A 21,887-nucleotide genomic window follows, 5' to 3' on the forward strand; every position below is an offset into this window, starting at 1 on the left:
TAATTGCTGGATTACTGGTAACTGAAGATTGAAATATCAAATGGATTTGATGGTAGAGTACAAAGCCATACACAGTACACCTCTCCTAACCCCTGTCTCCTGCCCTGTCCACCCACCAACCTGCCATGTTTCCTCATCCTGCATTGAAACTCTGCCTAAACTGGCATAAAAAATGCAATATCTGCCATTTCCACTTCTCCTTTCACTGCTCTTCCCTCTGTTGCAAACTTTCCTTTTTAAATGCCAGCTTTTAGGGGTCAAGACACAGATGCCTGTTGTCTTTCCCAGGCCATTATATTTCAGAAGTATTTATGTGTTCCTGTCATGCAAAGCTCTTCTCTCTCATTGAAAACTTGGATGGGGCTTCTAAGGATGGGGGGTGAAAAGAGACAGTGCCACTTACCATGCTGAGTCACTTATTCCTTAACAGTGAAAGGACTGTTTCTATTAGATGACCAAAAGAATACCTTCCGTGACTTTGCAAAACTTGGGTTAAATGAGATTGCACTCTGACCCTGTTTTACTTCGGAAGCATAGCCATAGCCTAACATTTAGCAGCCCTCTACCACAAGGCATCTTAAAATTTACTTCTAGTCTGTTCATAATTTGTTAAAGAGCCCCTTTTATGCAGCTTGCGAATACAAAATGAAATCTGTTTTCTTTCACACCATCTCTTTTCTTTTTTATTGAAATATAGTTGATTTACAGTGTTGTGTTAGTTTCAGGTATACAGCAAACTGATTCAGTTTTATAGCTATCTGTCTATCTATCTATCTATATATATTCTTTTTCAGATTCTTTTCCCTTATAAGTTATTACAAAATGTTGAGTATAGTTCCCTGTGCTATACAGTAGATCCTTGTTGGTTATCTATTTTATATATAGTAGTGTGTGTCTGTTAATCCCAGACTCCTAATTTATCCCTCCCCCCCAACCTTTAGTAACCATAAGTTTGTTTTCTGTCTGTGGTTCTATTTCTGTTCTGTATATAAGTTCATTTGTATAATTTTTTTTAGATTCCACATAAAAGTGATATCATATGATATTTGTCTTTCTCTGTCTAGCTTACTTCACTTAGTATCACACCATTTCTTTTAAATGTTTACAGAAATTATGGTATGTGCATGCACACACGCGTTTATACACGTGATATTTCTGTGTGTCAGAATGTGGGCTTGTGTGTGTGTGTGTAAGATTTTTTGCAGACGTTGTGTCATCGATTTTCCAGATTACTGTCATCAAGATAAAATAAGAATTGCCATATTTAACCTTAGCAATAAAACTATGCCAAGCCTTGCAGTCTAGCTTTCTGGCTCTTACTACTAAGATTTCTGTCTTCACATTTATGTTTCCTGTTAGTTCCTATATCAGTTTAGAAAAATGTAAAGGGTAGCTATTAAAAGATATCTGGAAGGTAAAATGAATTTGCTACTCTCAGCAGAAAGGACGTCCATTGTTTAGCTTTTTTCTCCTAAGCAATCATTTGTTTTTCAACTTGCAAGATGAATTTTGAAACAATGCCACATTATGCCACAAAATATTAATAGGTACAATTAATACATTGATATATGTTTGATTCTGTCATTCTTCATTCCCTTTATGTCATTCTTCTTTTAATCTGCTGTGGCAGTTCTGTAATGGAGCACCAGAAATATGACTTCAGGGCAAGCCTTACTACTAATCATCAATATAGTGTTGCCGGTTGTCCAGCAGATACGTGTTCTCTTGTCAGCAGGGATGATACTCTGCAAAATTTCAACCCAGAGAAAATGCTTTCCAAAATTCGTTTACAAGCAAAAAATTTAATGGGATGCTAATTTCGATCATAACAGGGTTTTTCCCTTTTCTTCCTGCTGAGCAGGTCGTTGTTTCATTTTAACTGAAGGATACGGGACAGAATTGTTAGAGCAATCCAGTTATATAAGCTATATATATATGCAACATAAATGATGCCTTAGACCATGTTTCATTATTGGTTCTATAATTGTTCACCTATAGTGGTATCTGCAGGCCACCTCTATGTTGTATAGCAGTGGTCACTTTGGGGGTTCTTGGCTTGAATTAATACTATCCCAGTGAAATAATTAATGTATTCTATCAGCAACAGTACTATAAACAAATCTATTAAACAAACCAGTTATTCTTCCAAACTGGCACTTAGCAATGATTGTCACTGTGAAAAAACATTAATAAATGCTTCCAGGATATCCAGTGGGGGCAAGCCAGCTGCCTTTAAAAATATTTGTACAGATCTGTATCAATTTATCTCTAGTAGCATATGCCAGTCCTGTTATCATGGAAAAGCCAATCCTCCCAGCTTGGTATAGATTCACAAGTTTGGAGCACTCAGCTCATTCTGCCTGATCCTGGAAAGTCATAATTATTTTTCCTTGATGGACTACATATTTTTGATGTACTATAAAATAGTTAAGGATACGGCCTTCCTTGTTAATGGAAGGTGATCTATTCAATCTATGCATGGTGCATTATTTCTATTATTGCAAGCATTTCACAGAAAATCAGTATGGGCTATAAATATTTTATATTCAGTGTAAACAACAAAAACCGAAAACATCCACTTGAGGTATAGATACTATGATTATGGGAAAAAATTCGGTTGTTTTGTTTTATCTTTTATTCATTTATTTATTTTCTTCAACATCTTTATTGGAGTATAATTGTGTTACATTGTGTTAGTTTCTGCTGTATAACAAAGTGAATCAGCTATGCGTATAAATACACCCCCATTACCCTCCCTCTTGCGTCTCCTTCCCACCCTCCCTATCCCACCCCTCTAGGAGGTCACAAAGCACCCAGCTAATCTCCCTGTGCTATGTGGCTGCTTCCCGCTAGCTATCTATTTTACGTTTGGTAGTGTATATATGTCCATGCCACTCTCTCACTTCATCCCAGCTTACCCTTTCCCCTCTCTGTGTCCTCAAGTCCATTCTCTACGTCTGCATCTTTATTCCTGCCCTGCCCTTAGGTTCTTCAAAACCATTTTTTTTTTTTTTAGGTTCCAAATATATGTGTTAGCATGTGGTATTTCTTTTTCTCTTTCTGACTTACTTCACTCTGTATGACAAACTCTACGTCCATCCACCTCACTACAAATAACTCACTTTCATTTCATTATATGGCTGAGTAATATTCCATTGTATACATGTGCCACATCTTTATCCATTCATCTGTCGATGGACACTTAGGTTGCATCCATATCCTGGCTATTGTAAATAGTGCTGCAGTGAACATTGTGGTACATGACTCTTTTTGAATTATGGTTTTCTCAGGGCATATGCCCAGTAGTGGGATTGCTGGGTCGTATGGTAGTTCTATTTTTCCTTTTTTAAGGAACCTCCATAGTGGCTGTATCAATTTACATTCCCACCAACTGTTCAAGAGGGTTCCCTTTTCTCCACACCCTCTCCAGCACTGATTGTTTGTACATTCTGTAGTGATGGCCATTCTGACCTGTGTAAGGTGATACATCACTGTACTTTTGATTTGCATTTCTCTAATGATTAGTGATGTTGAGCATCCTTTCATGTGGTTATTGGCAATCTGTATATCTTCTTTAGAGAAATGTCTATTTAGGTCTTCTGCCCATTTTTGGATTGAATTGTTTGTTTTTTTGATATTGAGCTGCATGAGCTGCTTGTATATTTGGAACATTAATCGTTTGTCAGTTGCTTCGTTTGCAAATATTTTCTCCCATTCTGAGGGTTGTCTTTTCATCTTGTTTATGGTTTCCTTTGCTGTGCAAAAGCTTTTAAGTTTCATTAGGTCCGATTTGTTTATTTTTGTTTCTATTTCCATTTCTCTAGGAGGTGGGTCAAAAAGGATCTTGCTGTGATTTATGTCATAGAGTGTTCTGCCTATGTTTTCCTCTAAGAGTTTGATAGTGTCTGGCCTTACATTTAGGACTTTAATCCATTTTGAGTTACTTTTTGTGTATGGTGTTAGGGAGTGTTCTAATTTCATTCTTTTACATGTAACTTTCCAGTTTTCCCAGCACCACTTATTAAAGAGGTGGTCTTTTCTTCATTGTATATTCTTGCCTCCTTTATCAAAGATAAGGTGACCATATGTGTGTGGGATTATCTCTGGGCTTTCTATCTTGTTCCATTGATCTATATTTCTGTTTTTGCGCCAGTACCATATTGTCTTGCTTACTGTAGCTTTGTAGTATAGTCTGAAGTAAGGGAGTCTAATTTCTCCAGCTCCGCTTTGTTCCCTCAAGACTGCTTTGGCTATTCGGGGTGTTTTGTGTCTCCATACACATTTTAATATTTTTTGTTCTAGTTCTGTAAAAAATGCTATTGGTAATTTGATAGGGATTGCATTGAATCTGTAGATTGCTTTGGGTAGTATACTCATTTTCACAATATTGATTCTTCCAATCCAAGAACATGGCATATCTCTCCATCTGTTGGTATCATCTTTAATTTTTTTCATCAGTATCTTATAGTTTTCTGCATACAGGTCTTTTGTCTCTCTAGGTAGGTTTATTCCTAGATATTTTTATTCTTTTTGTTGCAATGGTAAATGGGAGTGTTTTCTTGATTTCACTTTCAGATTTTTCATCATTAGTGTATAGGAATGCAAGAGATTTCTGTGCATTAATTTTGTATACTGCAACTTTACCAAATTCATTGATTAGCTCTAGTAGTTTTCTGGTGGCATTTTTAGGATTCTCTATGTATAGTATCATGTCATCTGCAAACAGTGACAGTTTTACTTCTTCTTTTCCAATTTGTATCCCTTTAATTTCTTTCTCTTCTCTGATTGCCGTGGCTAGGACTTCCAAAACTATGTTGAATAATAGTGGTGAGAGTGGACATCCTTGTCTTGTTCCTGATCTTAGAGGAATGCTTTCAGTTTTTCACCACTGAGAATGACATTTGCTGTGGGTTTGTCATATATGGCTGTTATTATGTTCAGGTAGGTTCCCTCTATGCCCACTTTCTGGAGAGTTTTTATCATAAATCGGTGTTGAATTTTGTCAAAAGCTTTTTCTGCATCTATTGAGATGATCATACGGTTTTTATTCTTCAATTTGTTAATATGGTGTATCACATTGATTGACTTGCGTATATTGAAGAATCCTTGCATCCCTGAGATAAATCCCACTTGATCATGGTGTCTGATCCTTTTAATGTGTTGTTGGATTCTGTTTGCTAGTATCTTGTTGAGGATTTTTTCATCTATATTCATCAGTGGTATTGGTCTGTAATTTTCTTTTTTTGTAGTATCTTTGTCTGGTCTTGGTATCAGGGTGATGGCGGCCTCATAGAATGAGTTTGGGAGTGTTCCTTCCTCTGCAATTTTTTGGAAGAGCTTGAGAAGGATGGGTGTTAGCTCTTCTCTAAATGTTTGATAGAATTCACCTGCGAAGCCATCTGGTCCTGGACTTTTGTTTCTTGGAAGATTTTTAATCACAGTTTCAATTTCATTACTTGTGATTGGTCTGTTCATGTTTTCTATTTCTTCCTGGTGCAGGCTTGGAAGGTTATACCTTTCTAAGAATTTGTCCATTTCTTCCAGGTTGTCCATTTTATTGGCACAGAGTTGCTTGTAGTAGTCTCCCAGGATGCTTTGTCTTTCTGTGGTATCTGTTGTAACTTCTCCTTTTTCATTTTTAATTTTATTGATTTGAGTCCCCTTCTTCTTTTTCTTGATGAGTCTGGCTAATGGTTTATCAATTTTGTTTATCTTCTCAAAGAACCAGCTTTTAGTTTCATTGATCTTTGCTATTGTTTTCTTTGTATCTATTTCATTTATTTCTACTCTGATCTTTATGATTTCTTTCCTTCTGCCAACATTGGGTTTTGTTTGTTCTTCATTCTCTAGTTCCCTTAGGTGTTAGGTTGAATTGTTTATTTGAGATTTTTCTTGTTTCTTGAGGTAGGCTTGTATAGCTATAAACTTCCCTCTTAGAAGTGCTTTTCCTGCATCCCATAGGTTTTGGATCGTCGTGTTTTCATTGTCTTTTTTCTCTAGGTATTTTTTGATTTCTTCTTTGATTTCTTCAGTGATCTCTTGGTTATTTAGTAATGTATTGTTTAGTCTCCATTTGTTTGTGTTGTTTACATTTTTTTCCCTGTAATTCATTTCTAATCTCACAGTGTTGTGTTCAGAAAAGATGCATGATATGACTTCAGTTTTCTTAAATTTACTTAGGCTTGATTTGTGACCTAAGATGTGATCTATCCTGGAGAATGTTCCATGAGCACTTGAGAAGAAAGTGTAATCTGCTGTTTTTGGATGGAATGTCCTATAAATATCAATTAAATCTATCTGGTCTATTGTGTCATTTAAAGCTTCTGTTTCCTTATTTATTTTCATTTTGGATGATCTGTCCATTGGTGTAAATGAGGTGTTAAAGTCCCCCACTATTATTGTGTTACTGTCGATTTCCTCTTTTAAAGCTGTTAGAAGCTGCCTTATGTATTGAGATGCTCCTATGTTGGGTGCATATATATTTATAATTGTTATATATTCTTCTTGGATCAATCCCTTGATCATTATGTAGTGTCCTTCCTTGTCTCTTGTAACATTCTTTATTTTAAAGTGTATTTATTTCTGGTATGAGTATTGCTACTCCAGCTTTCTTGTGATTTCCATTTGCATGGAATATCTTTTTCCATCCCCTCACTTTCAGTCTGTATGTGTCCCTAGGTCTGAACTGGGTCTCTTGTTGACAGCATATATATGGGTCTTGTTTTTATGTCCATTCAGCAAGCCTGGTTCTTTTGGTTGGAGCATTTAATCCATTAGTGTTTAAGGTAATTATCGATATGTATGTTCCTGTTACCATTGTCTTAATTGTTTGGGGTTTCTTTTTGTATGTCCTTTTCTTCTCTTGTGTTTCCCACTTAGAGAAGTTCCTTTAGCATTTGTTGTAGAGCTAGTTTGGTGGTGCTGAATTATCTTAGCTTTTGCTTGTCTGTAAAGCTTTTGATTTCTCCATTGAATCTGAATGAGATTCTTGCCGGGTAGAGTAATCTTGTTGTAGGTTCTTCCCTTTCATCATTTTATCATACCACTCCCTTCTGGCTTGTAGAGTTTCTGCTAAGAAATCAGCTGTTAACCTTATGTGTTAACAGCTGGGAGTTCCCTTGTATGTTATTTGTTGTTTTTCCCTTGCTGCTTTCAGTAATTTTTCTTTGTCTTTAATTTGTCCCAAGTTTATTACTATGTGTCTTGGCGTGTTTCTCCTTGGTTTATACTGTATGGGACTCTCTGCGCTTCCTGTACTTGGGTGGCTATTTCCTTTCCCATGTTAAGGAAGTTTTTGACTATAATCTCTTCCAATGTTTTTCTCAGGTCCTTTCTCTCTCTCTTCTCCTTCTGGGACCCCTATAATGCAAATGTTGTTGCATTTAATGTTGTCCCAGAGGTCTCTTAGGCTGTCTTCATTTCTTTTCATTCTTTTATCTTTATTCTGTTCCGCAGCAGTGAATTCCACCATTCTGTCTTCCAGGTCACTTATCCGTTCTTCTGCCTCAGTTATTCTGCTCTTGATTCCTTCTAGTGTAGTTTTCATTTCAGTTATTGTATTGTTCATCTCTGTTGTATTGTTCTTTAATTCTTCTAGGTCTTCGTTAAACATTTCTTGCATCTTTTCAATCTTTGCCTCCCTTCTTTTTCCGAGGTCCTTGATCATCTTCACTATCATTATTCTGAATTCTTTTTCTGGAAGGTTGCCTATCTCCACTTCATTTAGTTGTTTTTCTGGGATTTTATCTTGTTTCTTCATCTGGTATATAGCCCTCTGCCTTTTCATCTTGTCTATGTTTCTGTGAATGTGGTTTTTGTTCCACAGGCTGCAGGATTGTAGTTGTCCTTGCTTCTGCTGTCTGCCCTCTGTCCTCAATTCTTTTCATTCTTTTTTCTTTATTCTGCTCTGCGGTAGTTATTTCCACTATTTTATCTTCCAGCTCACTTATCCATTCTTCTGCCTCAGTTATTCTGCTATTAATTCCTTCTAGAGAATTTGTAATTTCATTGATTGTGTTGTTCATCATTGGTTGTTTGCTCTATAGTTCTTCTATTTCCTTGTTAAAAGTTTCTTGTATTTTCTCCATTGTATTTCCAAGATTTTGGATCATCTTTACTATCATTACTCTGAATTCTTTTTCAGGTAGACTGCCTATTTCCTCTTCATTTGTTAAGTCTGGTGGGTTTTTACCTTGCTCCTTCATCTGCTGTGTGTTTCTCTGTCTTCCCATTTTGCTTAACTTACTGTGTTTGGGGTCTCCTTTTCACAGGCTACAGGTTCACAGTTCCCGTTGTTTTTGGTGTCTGCCCCCAGTTGGTAAGGTTGGTTCAGTGTGTTGTGTAGGCTTCGTAGTGGAGGGGACTGGTGCCTGTGTTCTGCTGGATGAGGCTGGATCTTGTCCTTCTGGTGGGCAGGACCAAGTCCAGTGGTGTGTTTTGATGTGTCTGTGAACTTATTATGATTTTACGCAGCCTGTCTGATAATCGGTGGGTTTGTGTTCCTGTCTTGCTAGTTGTTTGGCATAACTTGCCCAACACTGGAGCTTGCTGGTCATTGGGTAGAGCTGGGTCTTAACGTTGAGACGGAGATCTCTGGGAGAGCTCTGGCTGATTGATATTACGTGGGGCCACGAGGTCTCTGGTGTTCCAGTGTCCTGAACTCTGCTCTCCCACCTCAGAGGCTCAGGCCTGACACCTGGCTGGAGCACCAAGACCCTGTCAGCCACATGGCTTAGAAGAAAAGGGAGGGAAAAAAAGAAAGAGAGGGAAAAAAATTGTTTTTAATTAAATAAAATAAAGTTATTAAAATAAAAAGTTAAAAAATATATTATTAAAATAAAAAATGAAAGTAATAAAGAAAAAAGAGACCAACCAAACCAATAAACAAATCCACCAATGACAGCAAGTACTAAAATCTAAACAAAGACAAACATATAAATCAGAAACTAGTCAGTCACATACAGCAAACCCCAAGTCTATAGTTGGTCCCAAAGTCCACTGCCTCAATTCTGGGATGAGTCATTGTCTATTCAGGTATTCCAGAGATGCAGGGCACATCACATTGATTGTGGAGATTTAATCCGCTGCTCCTGAGGCTGCGATTTCCCTTTCTCTTCATTGTTCCCACAGCTCCTGGGGTTCAGCTTTGGATTTGGCCCCGCCTCTGCATGTAGGTCGCCCTGTGCCATCTGTTCTTTGCCCAGACAGGAGAGGGTTAAAGGAGTGGCTGTTTAGGGGGCTCTGGCTCACTCAGGCCTGGGGGCGGGGTATGCATGCGGGGCGAGCCTGCGGCAGCAGAGGCCAGCATAACATTACAACAGCCTGAGGCACGCCATGTGTTCTCCCCCCAGACGTTGTCCCTGGATCCCTGGCAGTGGCGGCTGCACAGGCTCCCGGGAGGGGAGGTGTGGGGAGTGAGCTGTGCTTGCACACAGGCTTCTTGGTGCCTGCAGCAGCAGCCTTAGCGTCTCATGCCCGTCTCTTTGGTCTGCACTGATAGCCGCAGCTCACGCCCGTCTCTGAATCTCATTTAGGCGGTGGTCTGAATCCCCTCTCCTCGTGCACCCTGAAACAATGGTCTCTTGCCTCTTAGGCAGTTCCAGACTTTTTCCCGGACTCCCTCCCAGCTAGCCATGGTGCACTAGCCCCTTCAGACTGTGTTCACGCCGCCAACCCCAGTCCTCTCCCTGGGATCTAAGCTCAGAAGCCCGAGCCTCAGCTCCCAACCCCCACCCACCCCGGCGGGTATCAGACAAGCCTCTCGGGCTAGTGAGTGCCGGTCAGCACTGATCCTCTGTGCGGGAATATCTCCGCTTTGCCCTCCGCACCCCTGTTGCTGCACTCTCCTCTGTGGCCCCGAAGCTTACCCCCTCCGCCACCTGCTGTCTCCGCCCAAGAAGGGGCTTCCTAGGGTGTGGAAAACTTTCCTCCTTCACAGCTCCCTCCCACTGGTGCAGGTCCCGTCCCTATTCTTTTGTCTCTGTTTTTTCTTTTGCCCTACCCAGGTACGTGGGGACTTTCTTGTATTTTGGGAGGTCTGAGGTCTTCTGCCAACGTTCAGTAGGTGTTCTGTAGGAGTTGTTCCACGTGTAGATGTATTTCTGATGTAATTGTGATGAGAAAGGTGATCTCCATGTCTTACTCCTCCATCATCTTGAAAGTCCTCTCTACCTTTCATTTAGAGCATTCATCAGTTCTTGTGAAAATCATAGACATTAGTCAGATTTGTTGTCTGTTAGCATATCTTCACACACCTATAAACATAAAGACAAACATACATTATTTCAAAATATTGTTATTTACCCAGAACATACTTGGTTCATTATCAAGAAGCATTAATATATATTGTAATAATTATATAGGATAATAGAAAAGTGTTACACCACAGTTATGGCAAAGGTCTGACTGTCCTAGAACCCAAAAAATAACTATTGTTACCTTCAACAGCTCTTAGGAGGTTTAAGGGTGAAACACAAAGCCTGCTAAGGTTGCCACCCCCAAGCACAAGACCTCCAAGTAAGGAATTTAGCACTGACTGAAACTTGGAGCCTATTTATTGTTAAAAGAAATGGACATGTACTTTAAATTATAAGATAAATAAGGTCTGAGCATCTAACGTATAGCATGGTGACTGTAATTGATAATACTGTATTGTATAATTGAAATTTACTAAGAACCCTATCTTAAGGATTCTCACCAAAAAAAAAGAAAAGAAAAAAGGTAGCTATGTGAAGGGATGATGTGTTACTTAAATTACTTGATGGTAGGAATCCTCTCACAATGTAAGCATATATGAAATCATCGTGTTCTGCAGTTTAAATATATTACTATTTCATTTGTCAATTATACCTCAGTAAAGTTGGAAAAGAAAATAAAAAATGAGTGTTTCACTAGGAAAAATATAACTGTTGTCTTACATTGTTATTACACTCTCATTAACAATTATAAACAGGGCTTCCCTGGTGGCGCAGTGGTTGAGAGTCCACCTGCCAATGCAGGGGACATGGGTTCCTGCCCCGGTCTGGGAAGATCCCACATGCCGCGGAGCGGCTGGGCCCGTGAGCCATGGCCGCTGAGCCTGCGCATCCAGAACCTGTGCTCCGCAACGGGAGAGGCCACAACAGTGAGAGGCCCGCGTACCACAAAAAAAATAATAATTATAATTATAAACAAATCAATATACGATTTGGAACAAGATGAAAAGAAATATAAATACCAAGATTGATTCATTTTCTTGTCACTGATTCATTCATTTTCAACAATCCACTAGTATACCTTGGGTTTCATTTCTCTATAAAGAATAAAGATATTAATTTCTCAATTCTGTTCACCCCCTGCCCGTTGCCTCCATTTATTAGGACTAGTGCTCCCTGCCTGATATATCTCTCTGTTCATAGATAGATGATAGATAGATAGATATAGACATATATACACATATTTCCAGGCCCTTATGACAACTATTCATCAGTGGGATGTTATTTGTGATTATATATGTAATGTTCCTTTTCCCTAATCTTCTGCAAATCGCATGAAGACAGGCACTGCATCTGCCCTGTTTAGCAGTGTGTTCCCAGTGCCCAGAGCACAGATGCTGAACCTGGAAGGCATTTGATAGATACATGTTGAATCAGTGATTTAAAATGAATGCCTTCAAAAGATACATGCACCCCAATGTTCATTGCAGGACTATTTATAATGGCCAAGACATTGCAACAACCTAAATGTCCATCAACAGATGAATGGATAAAGAAGATGTGGTACATATATGCAATGGAATACTACTCAGGCATAAAAAATGAAATAATGCCATTTGCAGCAACATAGATGGGCCTAGATATTACCACACTAAGTGAAGTCAGACAGAGAAAGACAAATATCATATGATATCGCTTACATGTGGAATCTAAAATATGACACAAATGAACTTATTTACAAAACAGACACAGACTCACAAACATAGAAAACAAACTTATGGTTACCAAAGAGGAACAGGGAGAGGGATAAATTAAGAGCTTGGGGTTAACAGATACACACTACTATATGTAAAATAGATAAACAACAAGGTCTTACTGTACAGTACAGGGAACCATATTCAATATCTTGTAATAAACCTATAATGGAAAAGAATCTGAAAAATAATATGTATGTATATGTATATATATATATATAACTGAATCACTTTGCTGTATACCTGAAACTAACACAGTATTACAAATCAACTATAATTTAATTTTTTAAAAAATGAAAATAGGGCTTCCCTGGTGGCACAGTGGTTGAGGGTCCACCTGCCGATGCAGGGGACACGGGTTCGTGCCCCGGTCCGGGAAGATCCCACATGCCGCGGAGCGGCTGGGCCCGTGAGCCATGGCTGCTGAGCCTGTGCGTCCGGAGCCTGTGCTCCGCAACGGGAGAGGCCACAACAGTGAGAGGCCCGCGTACCGCCAAAAAAAAAAAAAAGAAAAAGAAAGAAAATAAATGAACACATGCATTTGTGACCAAGGTTCCCGGCCTCCCCATTTCTTCCCTGGACTACATAACTCACCTCCTTACAGGTGTTCCTGCCCCCGGACCCACCTCACTCTAGCTCACTTCCTACCTCAGAGCCTCCTTCGTCTCCTTGAAGTGCAACTCCAACCTTTCCTTTTCATCATTTAGGGCAGGCTCAGGAGGGCGCATGGCTTGCACAAGATGATGGGACCTAAGTGACAGTACCAGTGTTCCATCCCAGGGCTCCTGACTCCAACTCCTTTCAGGAAAACAAAGCATTACTGTTTCCATTGCTTGCTTTTTCCTGCTTTGGTTTTTACCTATTCTGATTGGGTTCATCGCCCCTGCTTCTTTCATTCATTCCTTCACTCTTAGAACAATCTTTTACTTACGGAAGTTCAACCACTGGAGGATGTGCCGACAGATTCTTTTCTGCAATGCACAGACTTGATTGGGACACTTCACTTTTTCTCTCAGTCCAATAATTTGCAAGTGCCATGTGGGAGTACCGTAGCACTCATAGGATTGCAGGCAAAGATAAAAATCAGTGGAGCCATAAACTACTCCTGCAAAAATAAAGTGGGAATATTTCTAAACCGTTTGAGGTTTCCCACTCTCTTAAACAAGGTGTGTTAAGTTCATCCAGTCTCTTGAGCTGTATTTCGAAGAAGTGAGCTTGAAGAGCTACGCTTCAACTACTTAGGAAATTGAAGCATCTCCTTCAACTTCCTGGTGCTGTGTAAGTGAAGAGTCGATGGGGCTAAATAAACGTGTCAATTAGAATTGCTAAACCCCAGACTGGACAGCAAGGCTGGTCTTGATATTTCATCCACAGGTGTTTCTTCAAATAATAAATAAAAAATAATACCTGTTAGGACAGAGCTACTTGAACTGATAATGGCATGCTATACATTGAATGGAATTTGAACCCCAGAAGCTCACATTTTAAATGCCCTCATTTCCTTTCTATTACTCATGGGTGTAGACAAATCTCCTCCCCCTCTTCTTCCCCTGCCCCCCACAGTTTAGGACCCATCCCCACATGCAGTGAAAGGGAAGAAGCAAAGCTATCACAATGAGGGACATATAGAAGATGGTTATCCCATAATTACGGCAAAGGTCTGACTGTCTCAGATGCCAAGGGAAAGCAAGTAGTGGTCATGGTCCTGCAGCACCCAGCTTACTATGAATGTAGAACTCTGCTTTGGGAGGCTCTCTTTCCTTAGCTCCATTCCCCTTGGTAAACAGACCTGCAAAGAAAACCCCACATAAATGTTGATACTGACTCATTGGATGTATAGAGTCAAGTACGATGGAGCTCCAAAACTGAGAAAAGGGACATTTGAATCTAATATGTTAAGCAAGTAATTCCAACTCCATGTGAGATATTTATAGACTAAGCTCTTCTTTATTGAACTATCAATTAACAAAGTGGGCCCCATTTTTAAGAAATAAATACTAAATAAAATAGCAATAATAATAACTGATGATGACAGACATACTTATAGCACATAAGAGTGCCAGAATAATTTATGAATAGTGTAGGACTTCCTAAACAACTCTGACGTTATTTGAGATAATTCAGTGATGTGGTAAAGGGTTATAAATTGAAATGCTTGAGAGTTCCTGACATTTAAAAAAAATCAATCCTAAACCAAGTGCCACTGAATTAAATGTAAATTAAACTAAGCTTATAATAACAAAAATGTACAAGCCTTGTGAAAATTCTGAAAGCAAAACTTAAAAAAAAAAAATCTTCCCTACCTAAGCCAGAGATTAACATCAACAGTGATTAAGTCACGCTGCTAGCATGTACCCTTGAGATGAAGTAATGAAAACGGCACCTTACTTCTGTATTCTTCCTCCCCAAGGCCCAGTCTAATCATGAGAAAAACATCAGACAAACTCTAATTGAAAGGCATTCTACAAAATGCCTAACCAGTGCTCTCTGAAACATTCAAGGTCATCAAAAACAAGGAATGACCAAGAAATGGTCACAGCCAAGACAAGCCTAAAAATTCATGATGACCAAATGTCATGTGGGACCCTAGATGGCATCCTGGAGCAGATATAGGACATTAAGGAAAAACTAAGGAAATCTGAATAAAGTATGGACTTTAGTTAATAATAAGGTATGAGCATTGTATCATTAGTTGTGACAAGTGTAATATGTAAGATGTTAACAATATAGGAAACTGGGTACAGGGTATTTGGTAACTCTTTGTACCACACAACTTTTCTGTAAACTAAAACTATTCTAAAATAAAATGTTTATTGAAAAATACATAACAAATACAGTTAAAAAAAAGATCTTCTGGTATAGTATTTGCAAAGGGAGATGCTTTTTAGTTTATAAATTATTTCCATAATTCGTGACAGTTCTCACATCTGCTACTATAAAATTCATTGCACCCTCTCTGCCTCTTGGAAAAAAATGCATTTAATTATCAGTGAAATTCAACTCCAGCCTGTTATGATGAATGATTTGAACCTGTCAGCTCCTTTTCCCCCCTAAAAACAAAAGAACTGAAATGAAATACAGTCTTCTTCCTCTATTTCCTTCCTTCCACCTGCTTCATTTAATTGATGAGGGTTTGAGGTTTTATTAATCTTTTTGAGCTCCTCTCTAGGATGCAGAAAAAGCTAATATGATATCATTGTATCTAGCTAATGTGTGTGCTTTGTGAAATTGATACACCCTGCCAAGACATAAATTACTTAAGCTTTGATAAATGCGTTGAAATCAGGGAATGTTCAAACAGATAAAACACAGCAATTCCTCTTTTTCTCCCTTTTTTAAACTCCATTTTGTGCATGCCGTTAAATGTTTTTGCATTATTATTGTAATATGGTGGGACAAAAGATAGCAGTGATACTGATATTAGCGTAGGAAGCCCCAGCAAGTACAAAAGTAATGGGGGATACAGCCTTGTGTTTTGCAGATAACATCTAACAACCTTGCCTTGGACAGAGTGGTTTGCCAACAGGCTCAGAACCACCTACGGTCCTCTCCCAGCAGGCTGTATCACCGAAATTGTCTATATAGGAATGAGGGCACCTGCCAGACACATTGTACTTTCAGATCCTTTGCTGACTCATTTCGTAGGTTGGAATAAAAGATCCACAGACACATTTTGTTGGCAAAAAGAGCTCACCTGTCCCTGTGATATGGATATGACTCAGATGTCAGCGAGACTGGAAACACGAGGCAGCATTTGACTGATGCGCTGGGGTTGAGAAGGTCAATTTCTACTCGTTAATGTATCATATGGCACTGAACAAGTTGCTTGATTAACCACTAATCAGTTTCCTGGAGACCGGAGAATCCATATAATCCTTTGAAAACAATTCTTGGATAGGAGGCATGGGACTACACTTTGGACCACGCAAGAGCCAGCAGTCACTGAATGCCTTTTGCAAGAGATTGGGCTCAGTAATTTCTAGCCATTCTTTTTCTTTTTGGGGGGCTGTGTGAGGCCTTAGTTGCAGCACGTGGGATCTTTGTTGAGGCATGCAGATTCTTTCCTTACAGCACGGGCTCTTGTAGTTTGCGGCACGCGGCCTCTCTCATTGAGGCATGCAAGCTCAGTAGTTGTGGCACGAGGGCTTAGTTAGTTGCCCTGCATCATGTGGGATCCTAGTTCCCCAACCAGGGATAGAACCTGCACCCCCTGCAGCGGAAGGCAGATTCTTTACCACTGGACCACCAGGGAAGTCTCCATCCATTCTTTTATTTAGTCCTTACAATCAACCAGCAAAGGACATAAAGGTGAGAAAATTGGGGCTCACATCAAATACTTCAAGCTAAGGGGGTGATGAGGTCATCAGGCACCAAACCCTATGCTTTTTCCACCATGCTGCTTTCATATTGGGAGTTTATGGATGAGTGCAGGCAGGGTTGTGGTTGATCCAAACCCCAGTCATCCCTGGTTAGGTCTTTTGAGGTGAAGCATGAGCCCTGGGGACTTTGGTCTCACAACTGTCTTTGTAGACCTGTTTAGGAGAGGGTGCCCTCTCAGCCGTGATGCATGCCTTTAAGAAAATATTCTAGGGAGAAGGCTGAACAAGTTACACCAAAGGGAGAGGAAGTTGGGAGAGGAGGTACAATTGTTGGCTTTTTAAGACAACTAGAAATATACTTACCCTTTTAATTATACTCTTCTACCAATACATCATCATCCAATAGTTTTTTTAAATTTGGGTTTAGATTTGGAAATCAGTACTTGTAAGAACCGTCCATGCATTTTAGAGTAAAAAACAGATGAGGTTATACACAGCTTTTCTCACCTTGTTTAATGTTATCAAAGCAAATGACAAATGTGATGGTCTAGGGCAAAGCAAAAAAACTAAAAGATACATCCATCTACTTTTTTTGTCTAAGGAACTGTCAGTGACTGTTTTTCATTGGAACAGAGAACAATTATAGATCTGTGCTTAATAGTTATATTTGATTATTTTTATATAGGCCAACCTTAAAATCAAGGGCTCCTTGAGCAGGTTTGAACCTGAAGAGTATTATGTTAGAACATATTTTATAGGAATCAAATTTCATTTTAAATTCTCACCTGGAGAATCTTTTCTGAAGAATTGAAGAGCCTTTCTAAAAGCAAATAATCATATCTAATGTATCTGTTTGATAAGCTTAGGTTTTTTTTTTTTTACACTCATATTTCTTTAGGATGAGTCACATATGTTTGGGTCAAGTTGCTATACCATGTTACTACAAAGAAAATCTTCAGTTTTTTTAAAAGTCAATAAATGACTTTTTGAGTAATTATTATTGACTAATCTCAGAACCATCACATCAGAAGTCCAAGGGATAAGAGAAGGATCTCATAATGTCTATCTCATAAGGGGGCCCATCATGTATTCTAAAATACGCTAATACCAGTTAACTTGAGACTCTACATGATTGAAGACTTCTTGTTGAACAATGGGTTCAATGTTGGTAGGTTTTCAATAACAGAAAAGGAAGGAGAAAAATAAGGCAAAGGACTAAATCAAGAAAAATGATCCAGGCAGAAAAAGCTCAGGAAAATGTGTAATGTAAAACAAACATTTTAAGAAAAAAAAAAGAGCATGTTTCTCCTGGTAGTGAAGAGTGTTGTCATACTTGTAAGTGAAAAAATATTTTTGAACGGAAAATGGATCTTAATTCTGCTAATAAAGTATTCATCAGGAGCATGGTGTGTAAAAGTAAGAATTAAGATTTGGGGGGGGGGTTTTGAAAAAGCAAGCTAAAGGGGAATTTACCCTATGAAAGAGAGAAAGAAAGGCAGGAGCGAGGGAAGAAGTGAGGAAGTTGTACAAATAGGGGAGTTGAGATCAGGAAGTAAAGGAGAAGCTTGAGTACCAGTGATTCTCAGGAACGGTAGTTGTGACTGTCAGCAATGACCAAGCAAGGCACATCTCGTGAAATACTGGAAACAGGCAAAACAATAGATAATAGACAGCAAGAATCATAATCAGAGAGAAGAGAAATTGGACCTTGATCAGCAAGGGGTTTCTTATCTGCCCATGTGTCCTTGAATGTCTCCCTGGAGAGAGAACAGGACAAGTCACTTGGACCAGGTTGCATCAGTTCCCAGGAAACTCAAGTCATATCTGGAGCCTGTACTGACCTTCATGAGCTGTATGACCAGTTGATCTGAATGAGGTTTTGTGCACATTATAATTAAGAGTGTTCAAAGACAGAAAGCTAGTTTCAGTATCAGAAATACCCAGAGTATATTGAGCCAGATATCCTGAGCAATGATACCTCTTTTCCTGGTGAATATGCCAGCCCTTTAATGCCAGGAGAGAGAAAGAAGCATCAACTCAGGATGTGTAAGCCCCTAAGAAGAGGTAGTACGGATTTAGGTTTCCAAAACAGTAAGAACATGCAGCATGCAGTTTGACAAACCTCCGTAATTTAAGTAAAGAGAAAAGAATTTCTAAAAATACCAGACCTGAGTGGGGGAAAGCCTTCGGGAAATTAATCAAAGGGACCAATACATTATTATGTGCTCCCTCCCCACCAAAGCAAAAAAAGGAAAAATCTACACATATATTTAAGTCCTTGGACTCCTCCTCTAAAGTGTTTGGGTACAAGCTATAGATGAAAACACTTCTCACAAAACTCTATTAGAACTTAAAACTTTTATGAATATATAAAATGTAACCTCATATTATTAAACTCTACCATGTAGTCAGGTGCAATATTAATAATTCAAGCTTTTTTTTCAAAATTGTATTGAAAGCAATAATTTTTGTAACAACCTGAGACTGGTTTTACGAGGTGCTTTGCCAAGTTTGAAATGGTTGGGGAAACTACATAAACACAGCCCCACTTCTTTCTCATCCTTTTCATCTTGCTGACACTTTTCCAGAGAATCATTACCAGAGTGCTTTGTGCCATTCGAGATAAGAGGCTCTCTGTGTTTCCACTAGAAACCTCTATTTTCCAGACTTTATAACTCATCCGTAAATGTTCACTCCAGGCAACAGTTTCATATATTATGATTCTGTCCCTCAAAATTCATATTGACTTAGCTAAGTGATTTTTAGAAATCATGAGGACTCTTACACTACAAAAAGAATAAGAAAAATCAAACGCAAAAAAAGTGCTATGTTTCAGTGGGTATGATTTGAGTCAGAATACTGTGGAATCCATAAAACACATGCACATGACTCTTTCCTGGCAATCCTATCTTTCAGGGTATTATTCAGTTGTAACAAAATTTAATTTATCAACAATAGGTCTATTAATTAATTCTAAATGTACATTTCCAATTTATTTTTGTTTCTATAAGGGCAGCTAAATTTGAAATTATATTTTTTCAACTAAAACTTTTGTAGAACTTCCTATTCACACTACTTTTTGTTACAGAATTTGAAGTCAAATTATATCAGAAGTTATGAAATTATATGACATAAGCTTTGAATACAATAATACCCTTAGTACCTGCAAAAATATTTTAAGAGTCTTATCAATATCTTATATTCAGGTGGTTTCTACCTCCATGGTAGAAACCTCAGCATTCTAGAGTTGTTTTCTACCTGAAAAAAAAAGATCGTACAAATTTAATGTTTTTATGAAATAAGAGACCAAAATATACTATTTCCCCCAGTCTGGGAAGATAGAATTGTAAAGATTAGGGAACAGAGACTAAAACCACATCAGCGCATTAAAATGAAATACAATCAACCCTTGATATCCATGGGGGATTGGTTTCAGGATCCCCTTGGATACCAAAATCCAGGGATGTTTAAGTCCCTTACATAAAATAGTTTAGTATTTGCATGTAACCTATGCACATCCTCCTGTGTATTTTAAATCATCTCTAGATTACTTATAATACCTAATACAATGTAAATACTTGCCAGAGTATGACAAATTCAAGTTTTGCTTTTTGGAAATCTCTGGTTGGGGGCGGGCGTGTTGGAGGGGGTTTTCATTTGTTTTTAACTTAATTCAGTGTTGGTCGAATCCACTGGATTCAGAACCTGCAGATACAAAGAGCCAACTGTACTCTCTTCTTGATCTCATCATTTCCGTTTTCGTACTCATGGATTTACATTGCTTGAATTAAATGGTCATCTTGTTACACTGTGGAGCCCAGCTGTGTGTGTGAAATGCTATCTAGCAGGAACTGAAATAAATTACAAGAATTAACCTGGTGGGGCTTCCCTGGTGGCGCAGTGGTTGAGAGTACACCTGCCGATGCAGGGGACACGGGTTCCCACACATGTGGGAAGATCCCACATGCCACGGAGCGGCTAGGCCCGTGAGCCATGGCCGCTGAGCCTGCGCGTCCGGAGCCTGTGCTCCACAACGGGAGAGGCCAAAACAGTGAGATGCCCACGTACCGCAAAAAAAAAAAAAAAAAGGCACTCAAAGCCTAACCTAAAGTGTGTTTCTCTTTCTTCTTTTCGAACAGCTATTTTGTGACAGTAAAAAGGTGGTGCATGCCACAGAAGGGCTGGATTGGGAAGACAAAGATGCTGCCGGGACACTGGTGGGAAACGTGGTACACTCAAGGATCATCAATCCTCTGCGTCTGTTTGTTAGACAGTCTCCAGTCCCCAAGCCCGGACACTTGGCGTATGCGGACAGCTTGGAGAACTTTTGGGATTGGCTGGCCAATATCACGGAGGTTCAGGAGCCCTTGGCAAGAACTAAACGGAGGCCAATAGTGAAAACGGGAAAATTTAAGAAAATGTTTGGATGGGGCGACTTCCATTCCAACATTAAAACTGTTAAGCTCAACCTCCTTATCACGGGGAAGATCGTTGACCATGGAAATGGAACCTTCAGTGTTTATTTCCGACATAATTCCACAGGCCTGGGCAATGTTTCAGTGAGTTTGGTACCCCCCTCCAAAGTGGTGGAATTTGAAGTTTCCCCACAGTCTACCTTGGAGACCAAGGAATCCAAATCTTTCAATTGTCGCATTGAGTATGAAAAAACAGATCGGGCGAAGAAGACTGCCCTGTGCAACTTCGACCCGTCCAAGATCTGCTACCAGGAGCAGACTCAGAGCCACGTTTCCTGGTTGTGTTCCAAGCCCTTCAAGGTCATTTGCATCTACATTGCCTTTTACAGTGTTGATTATAAACTTGTGCAAAAGGTCTGTCCTGACTACAATTACCATAGTGAGACTCCATACTTATCTTCTGGCTGAATATTTCTACAGCCAATAGAAAGGAAGGACAAATATATATTCAATTAGAATGACCAAGAACCAAGCCCAGCTCTTCGTGGTAAAGGATCCCTTTTGTTTCTGGCAGTGAACCTTCATTCCCTATAAGGTTTTCAAACTTAAAAGAAAAAGAAACATCTTTAAATGTGAATTGTGTTTGTTTCGATCATAAGTACCTGAATCTAAAGAGTAAAACTGTGTATGAAGCCATTGCTCTCACATAGGATGGCTAAGTCCTCCAGGTATTGTTGTTTCTCTAAGAGTCGATGGTAGCAACATGTAACAGGAAAGAACCGAATTATGCATGTGATAAACATTGCTCTTGAAGTGAGCCTGCCTTTGAAGTATGTTTTGGAAGATTACCTTAAAAATAGCAGATGCAGTAAAGCAACTGAAAAGATTGTATTGGGTAGATGAATTGCATTTCTGACACTGAATTCTTTTTTTATTGCTGTCTTTTCTCCCACATCTGTGCTGTCACTGATATGAGAGATGAAGGGGTAAAGTTTGTTTCAAAACTCATGTGTGCAGTTACAGTGCCACAGTGATTGAGTGGAGTGGGATTTAAACGCTTAGCCCTGGTTTGGTCACCAGCCTCAGGATTCTCATGGGAGTAGTAACATTAGTGTATTAAGAAAGCAAATCTGGATATATTGTAAGTCAGTTCAACAATAATGACGATCAGGATGTTTTTAGATTGTTTTGTCAAATTCAGTGCTG

General features: G+C 39.1%; 1 protein-coding gene across 1 annotated transcript in view; it reads left to right on the forward strand.

The window, feature by feature from the left end:
• NXPH2 (neurexophilin 2) overlaps positions 1-21,149 on the forward strand; it is a 108,944-nt gene extending 87,795 nt beyond the window's left edge. The window contains exon 3 of the mRNA XM_089915925.1: positions 20,378-21,149. Within this exon, the coding sequence (XP_089772051.1) occupies positions 20,378-21,149 (772 nt within the window). The remainder of the gene's footprint in view (positions 1-20,377) is intronic.
• The last annotated feature ends 738 nt before the right edge of the window (positions 21,150-21,887 follow it).

The sequence above is a fragment of the Delphinapterus leucas genome, chromosome 8 (genome assembly GCF_059928025.1).
Source record: "Delphinapterus leucas isolate spDelLeu-1000000601 "Yukka" chromosome 8, BTC_Dleu_Yukka2, whole genome shotgun sequence".
In the NCBI taxonomy this organism is placed as follows: Eukaryota; Metazoa; Chordata; class Mammalia; order Artiodactyla; family Monodontidae; genus Delphinapterus; species Delphinapterus leucas.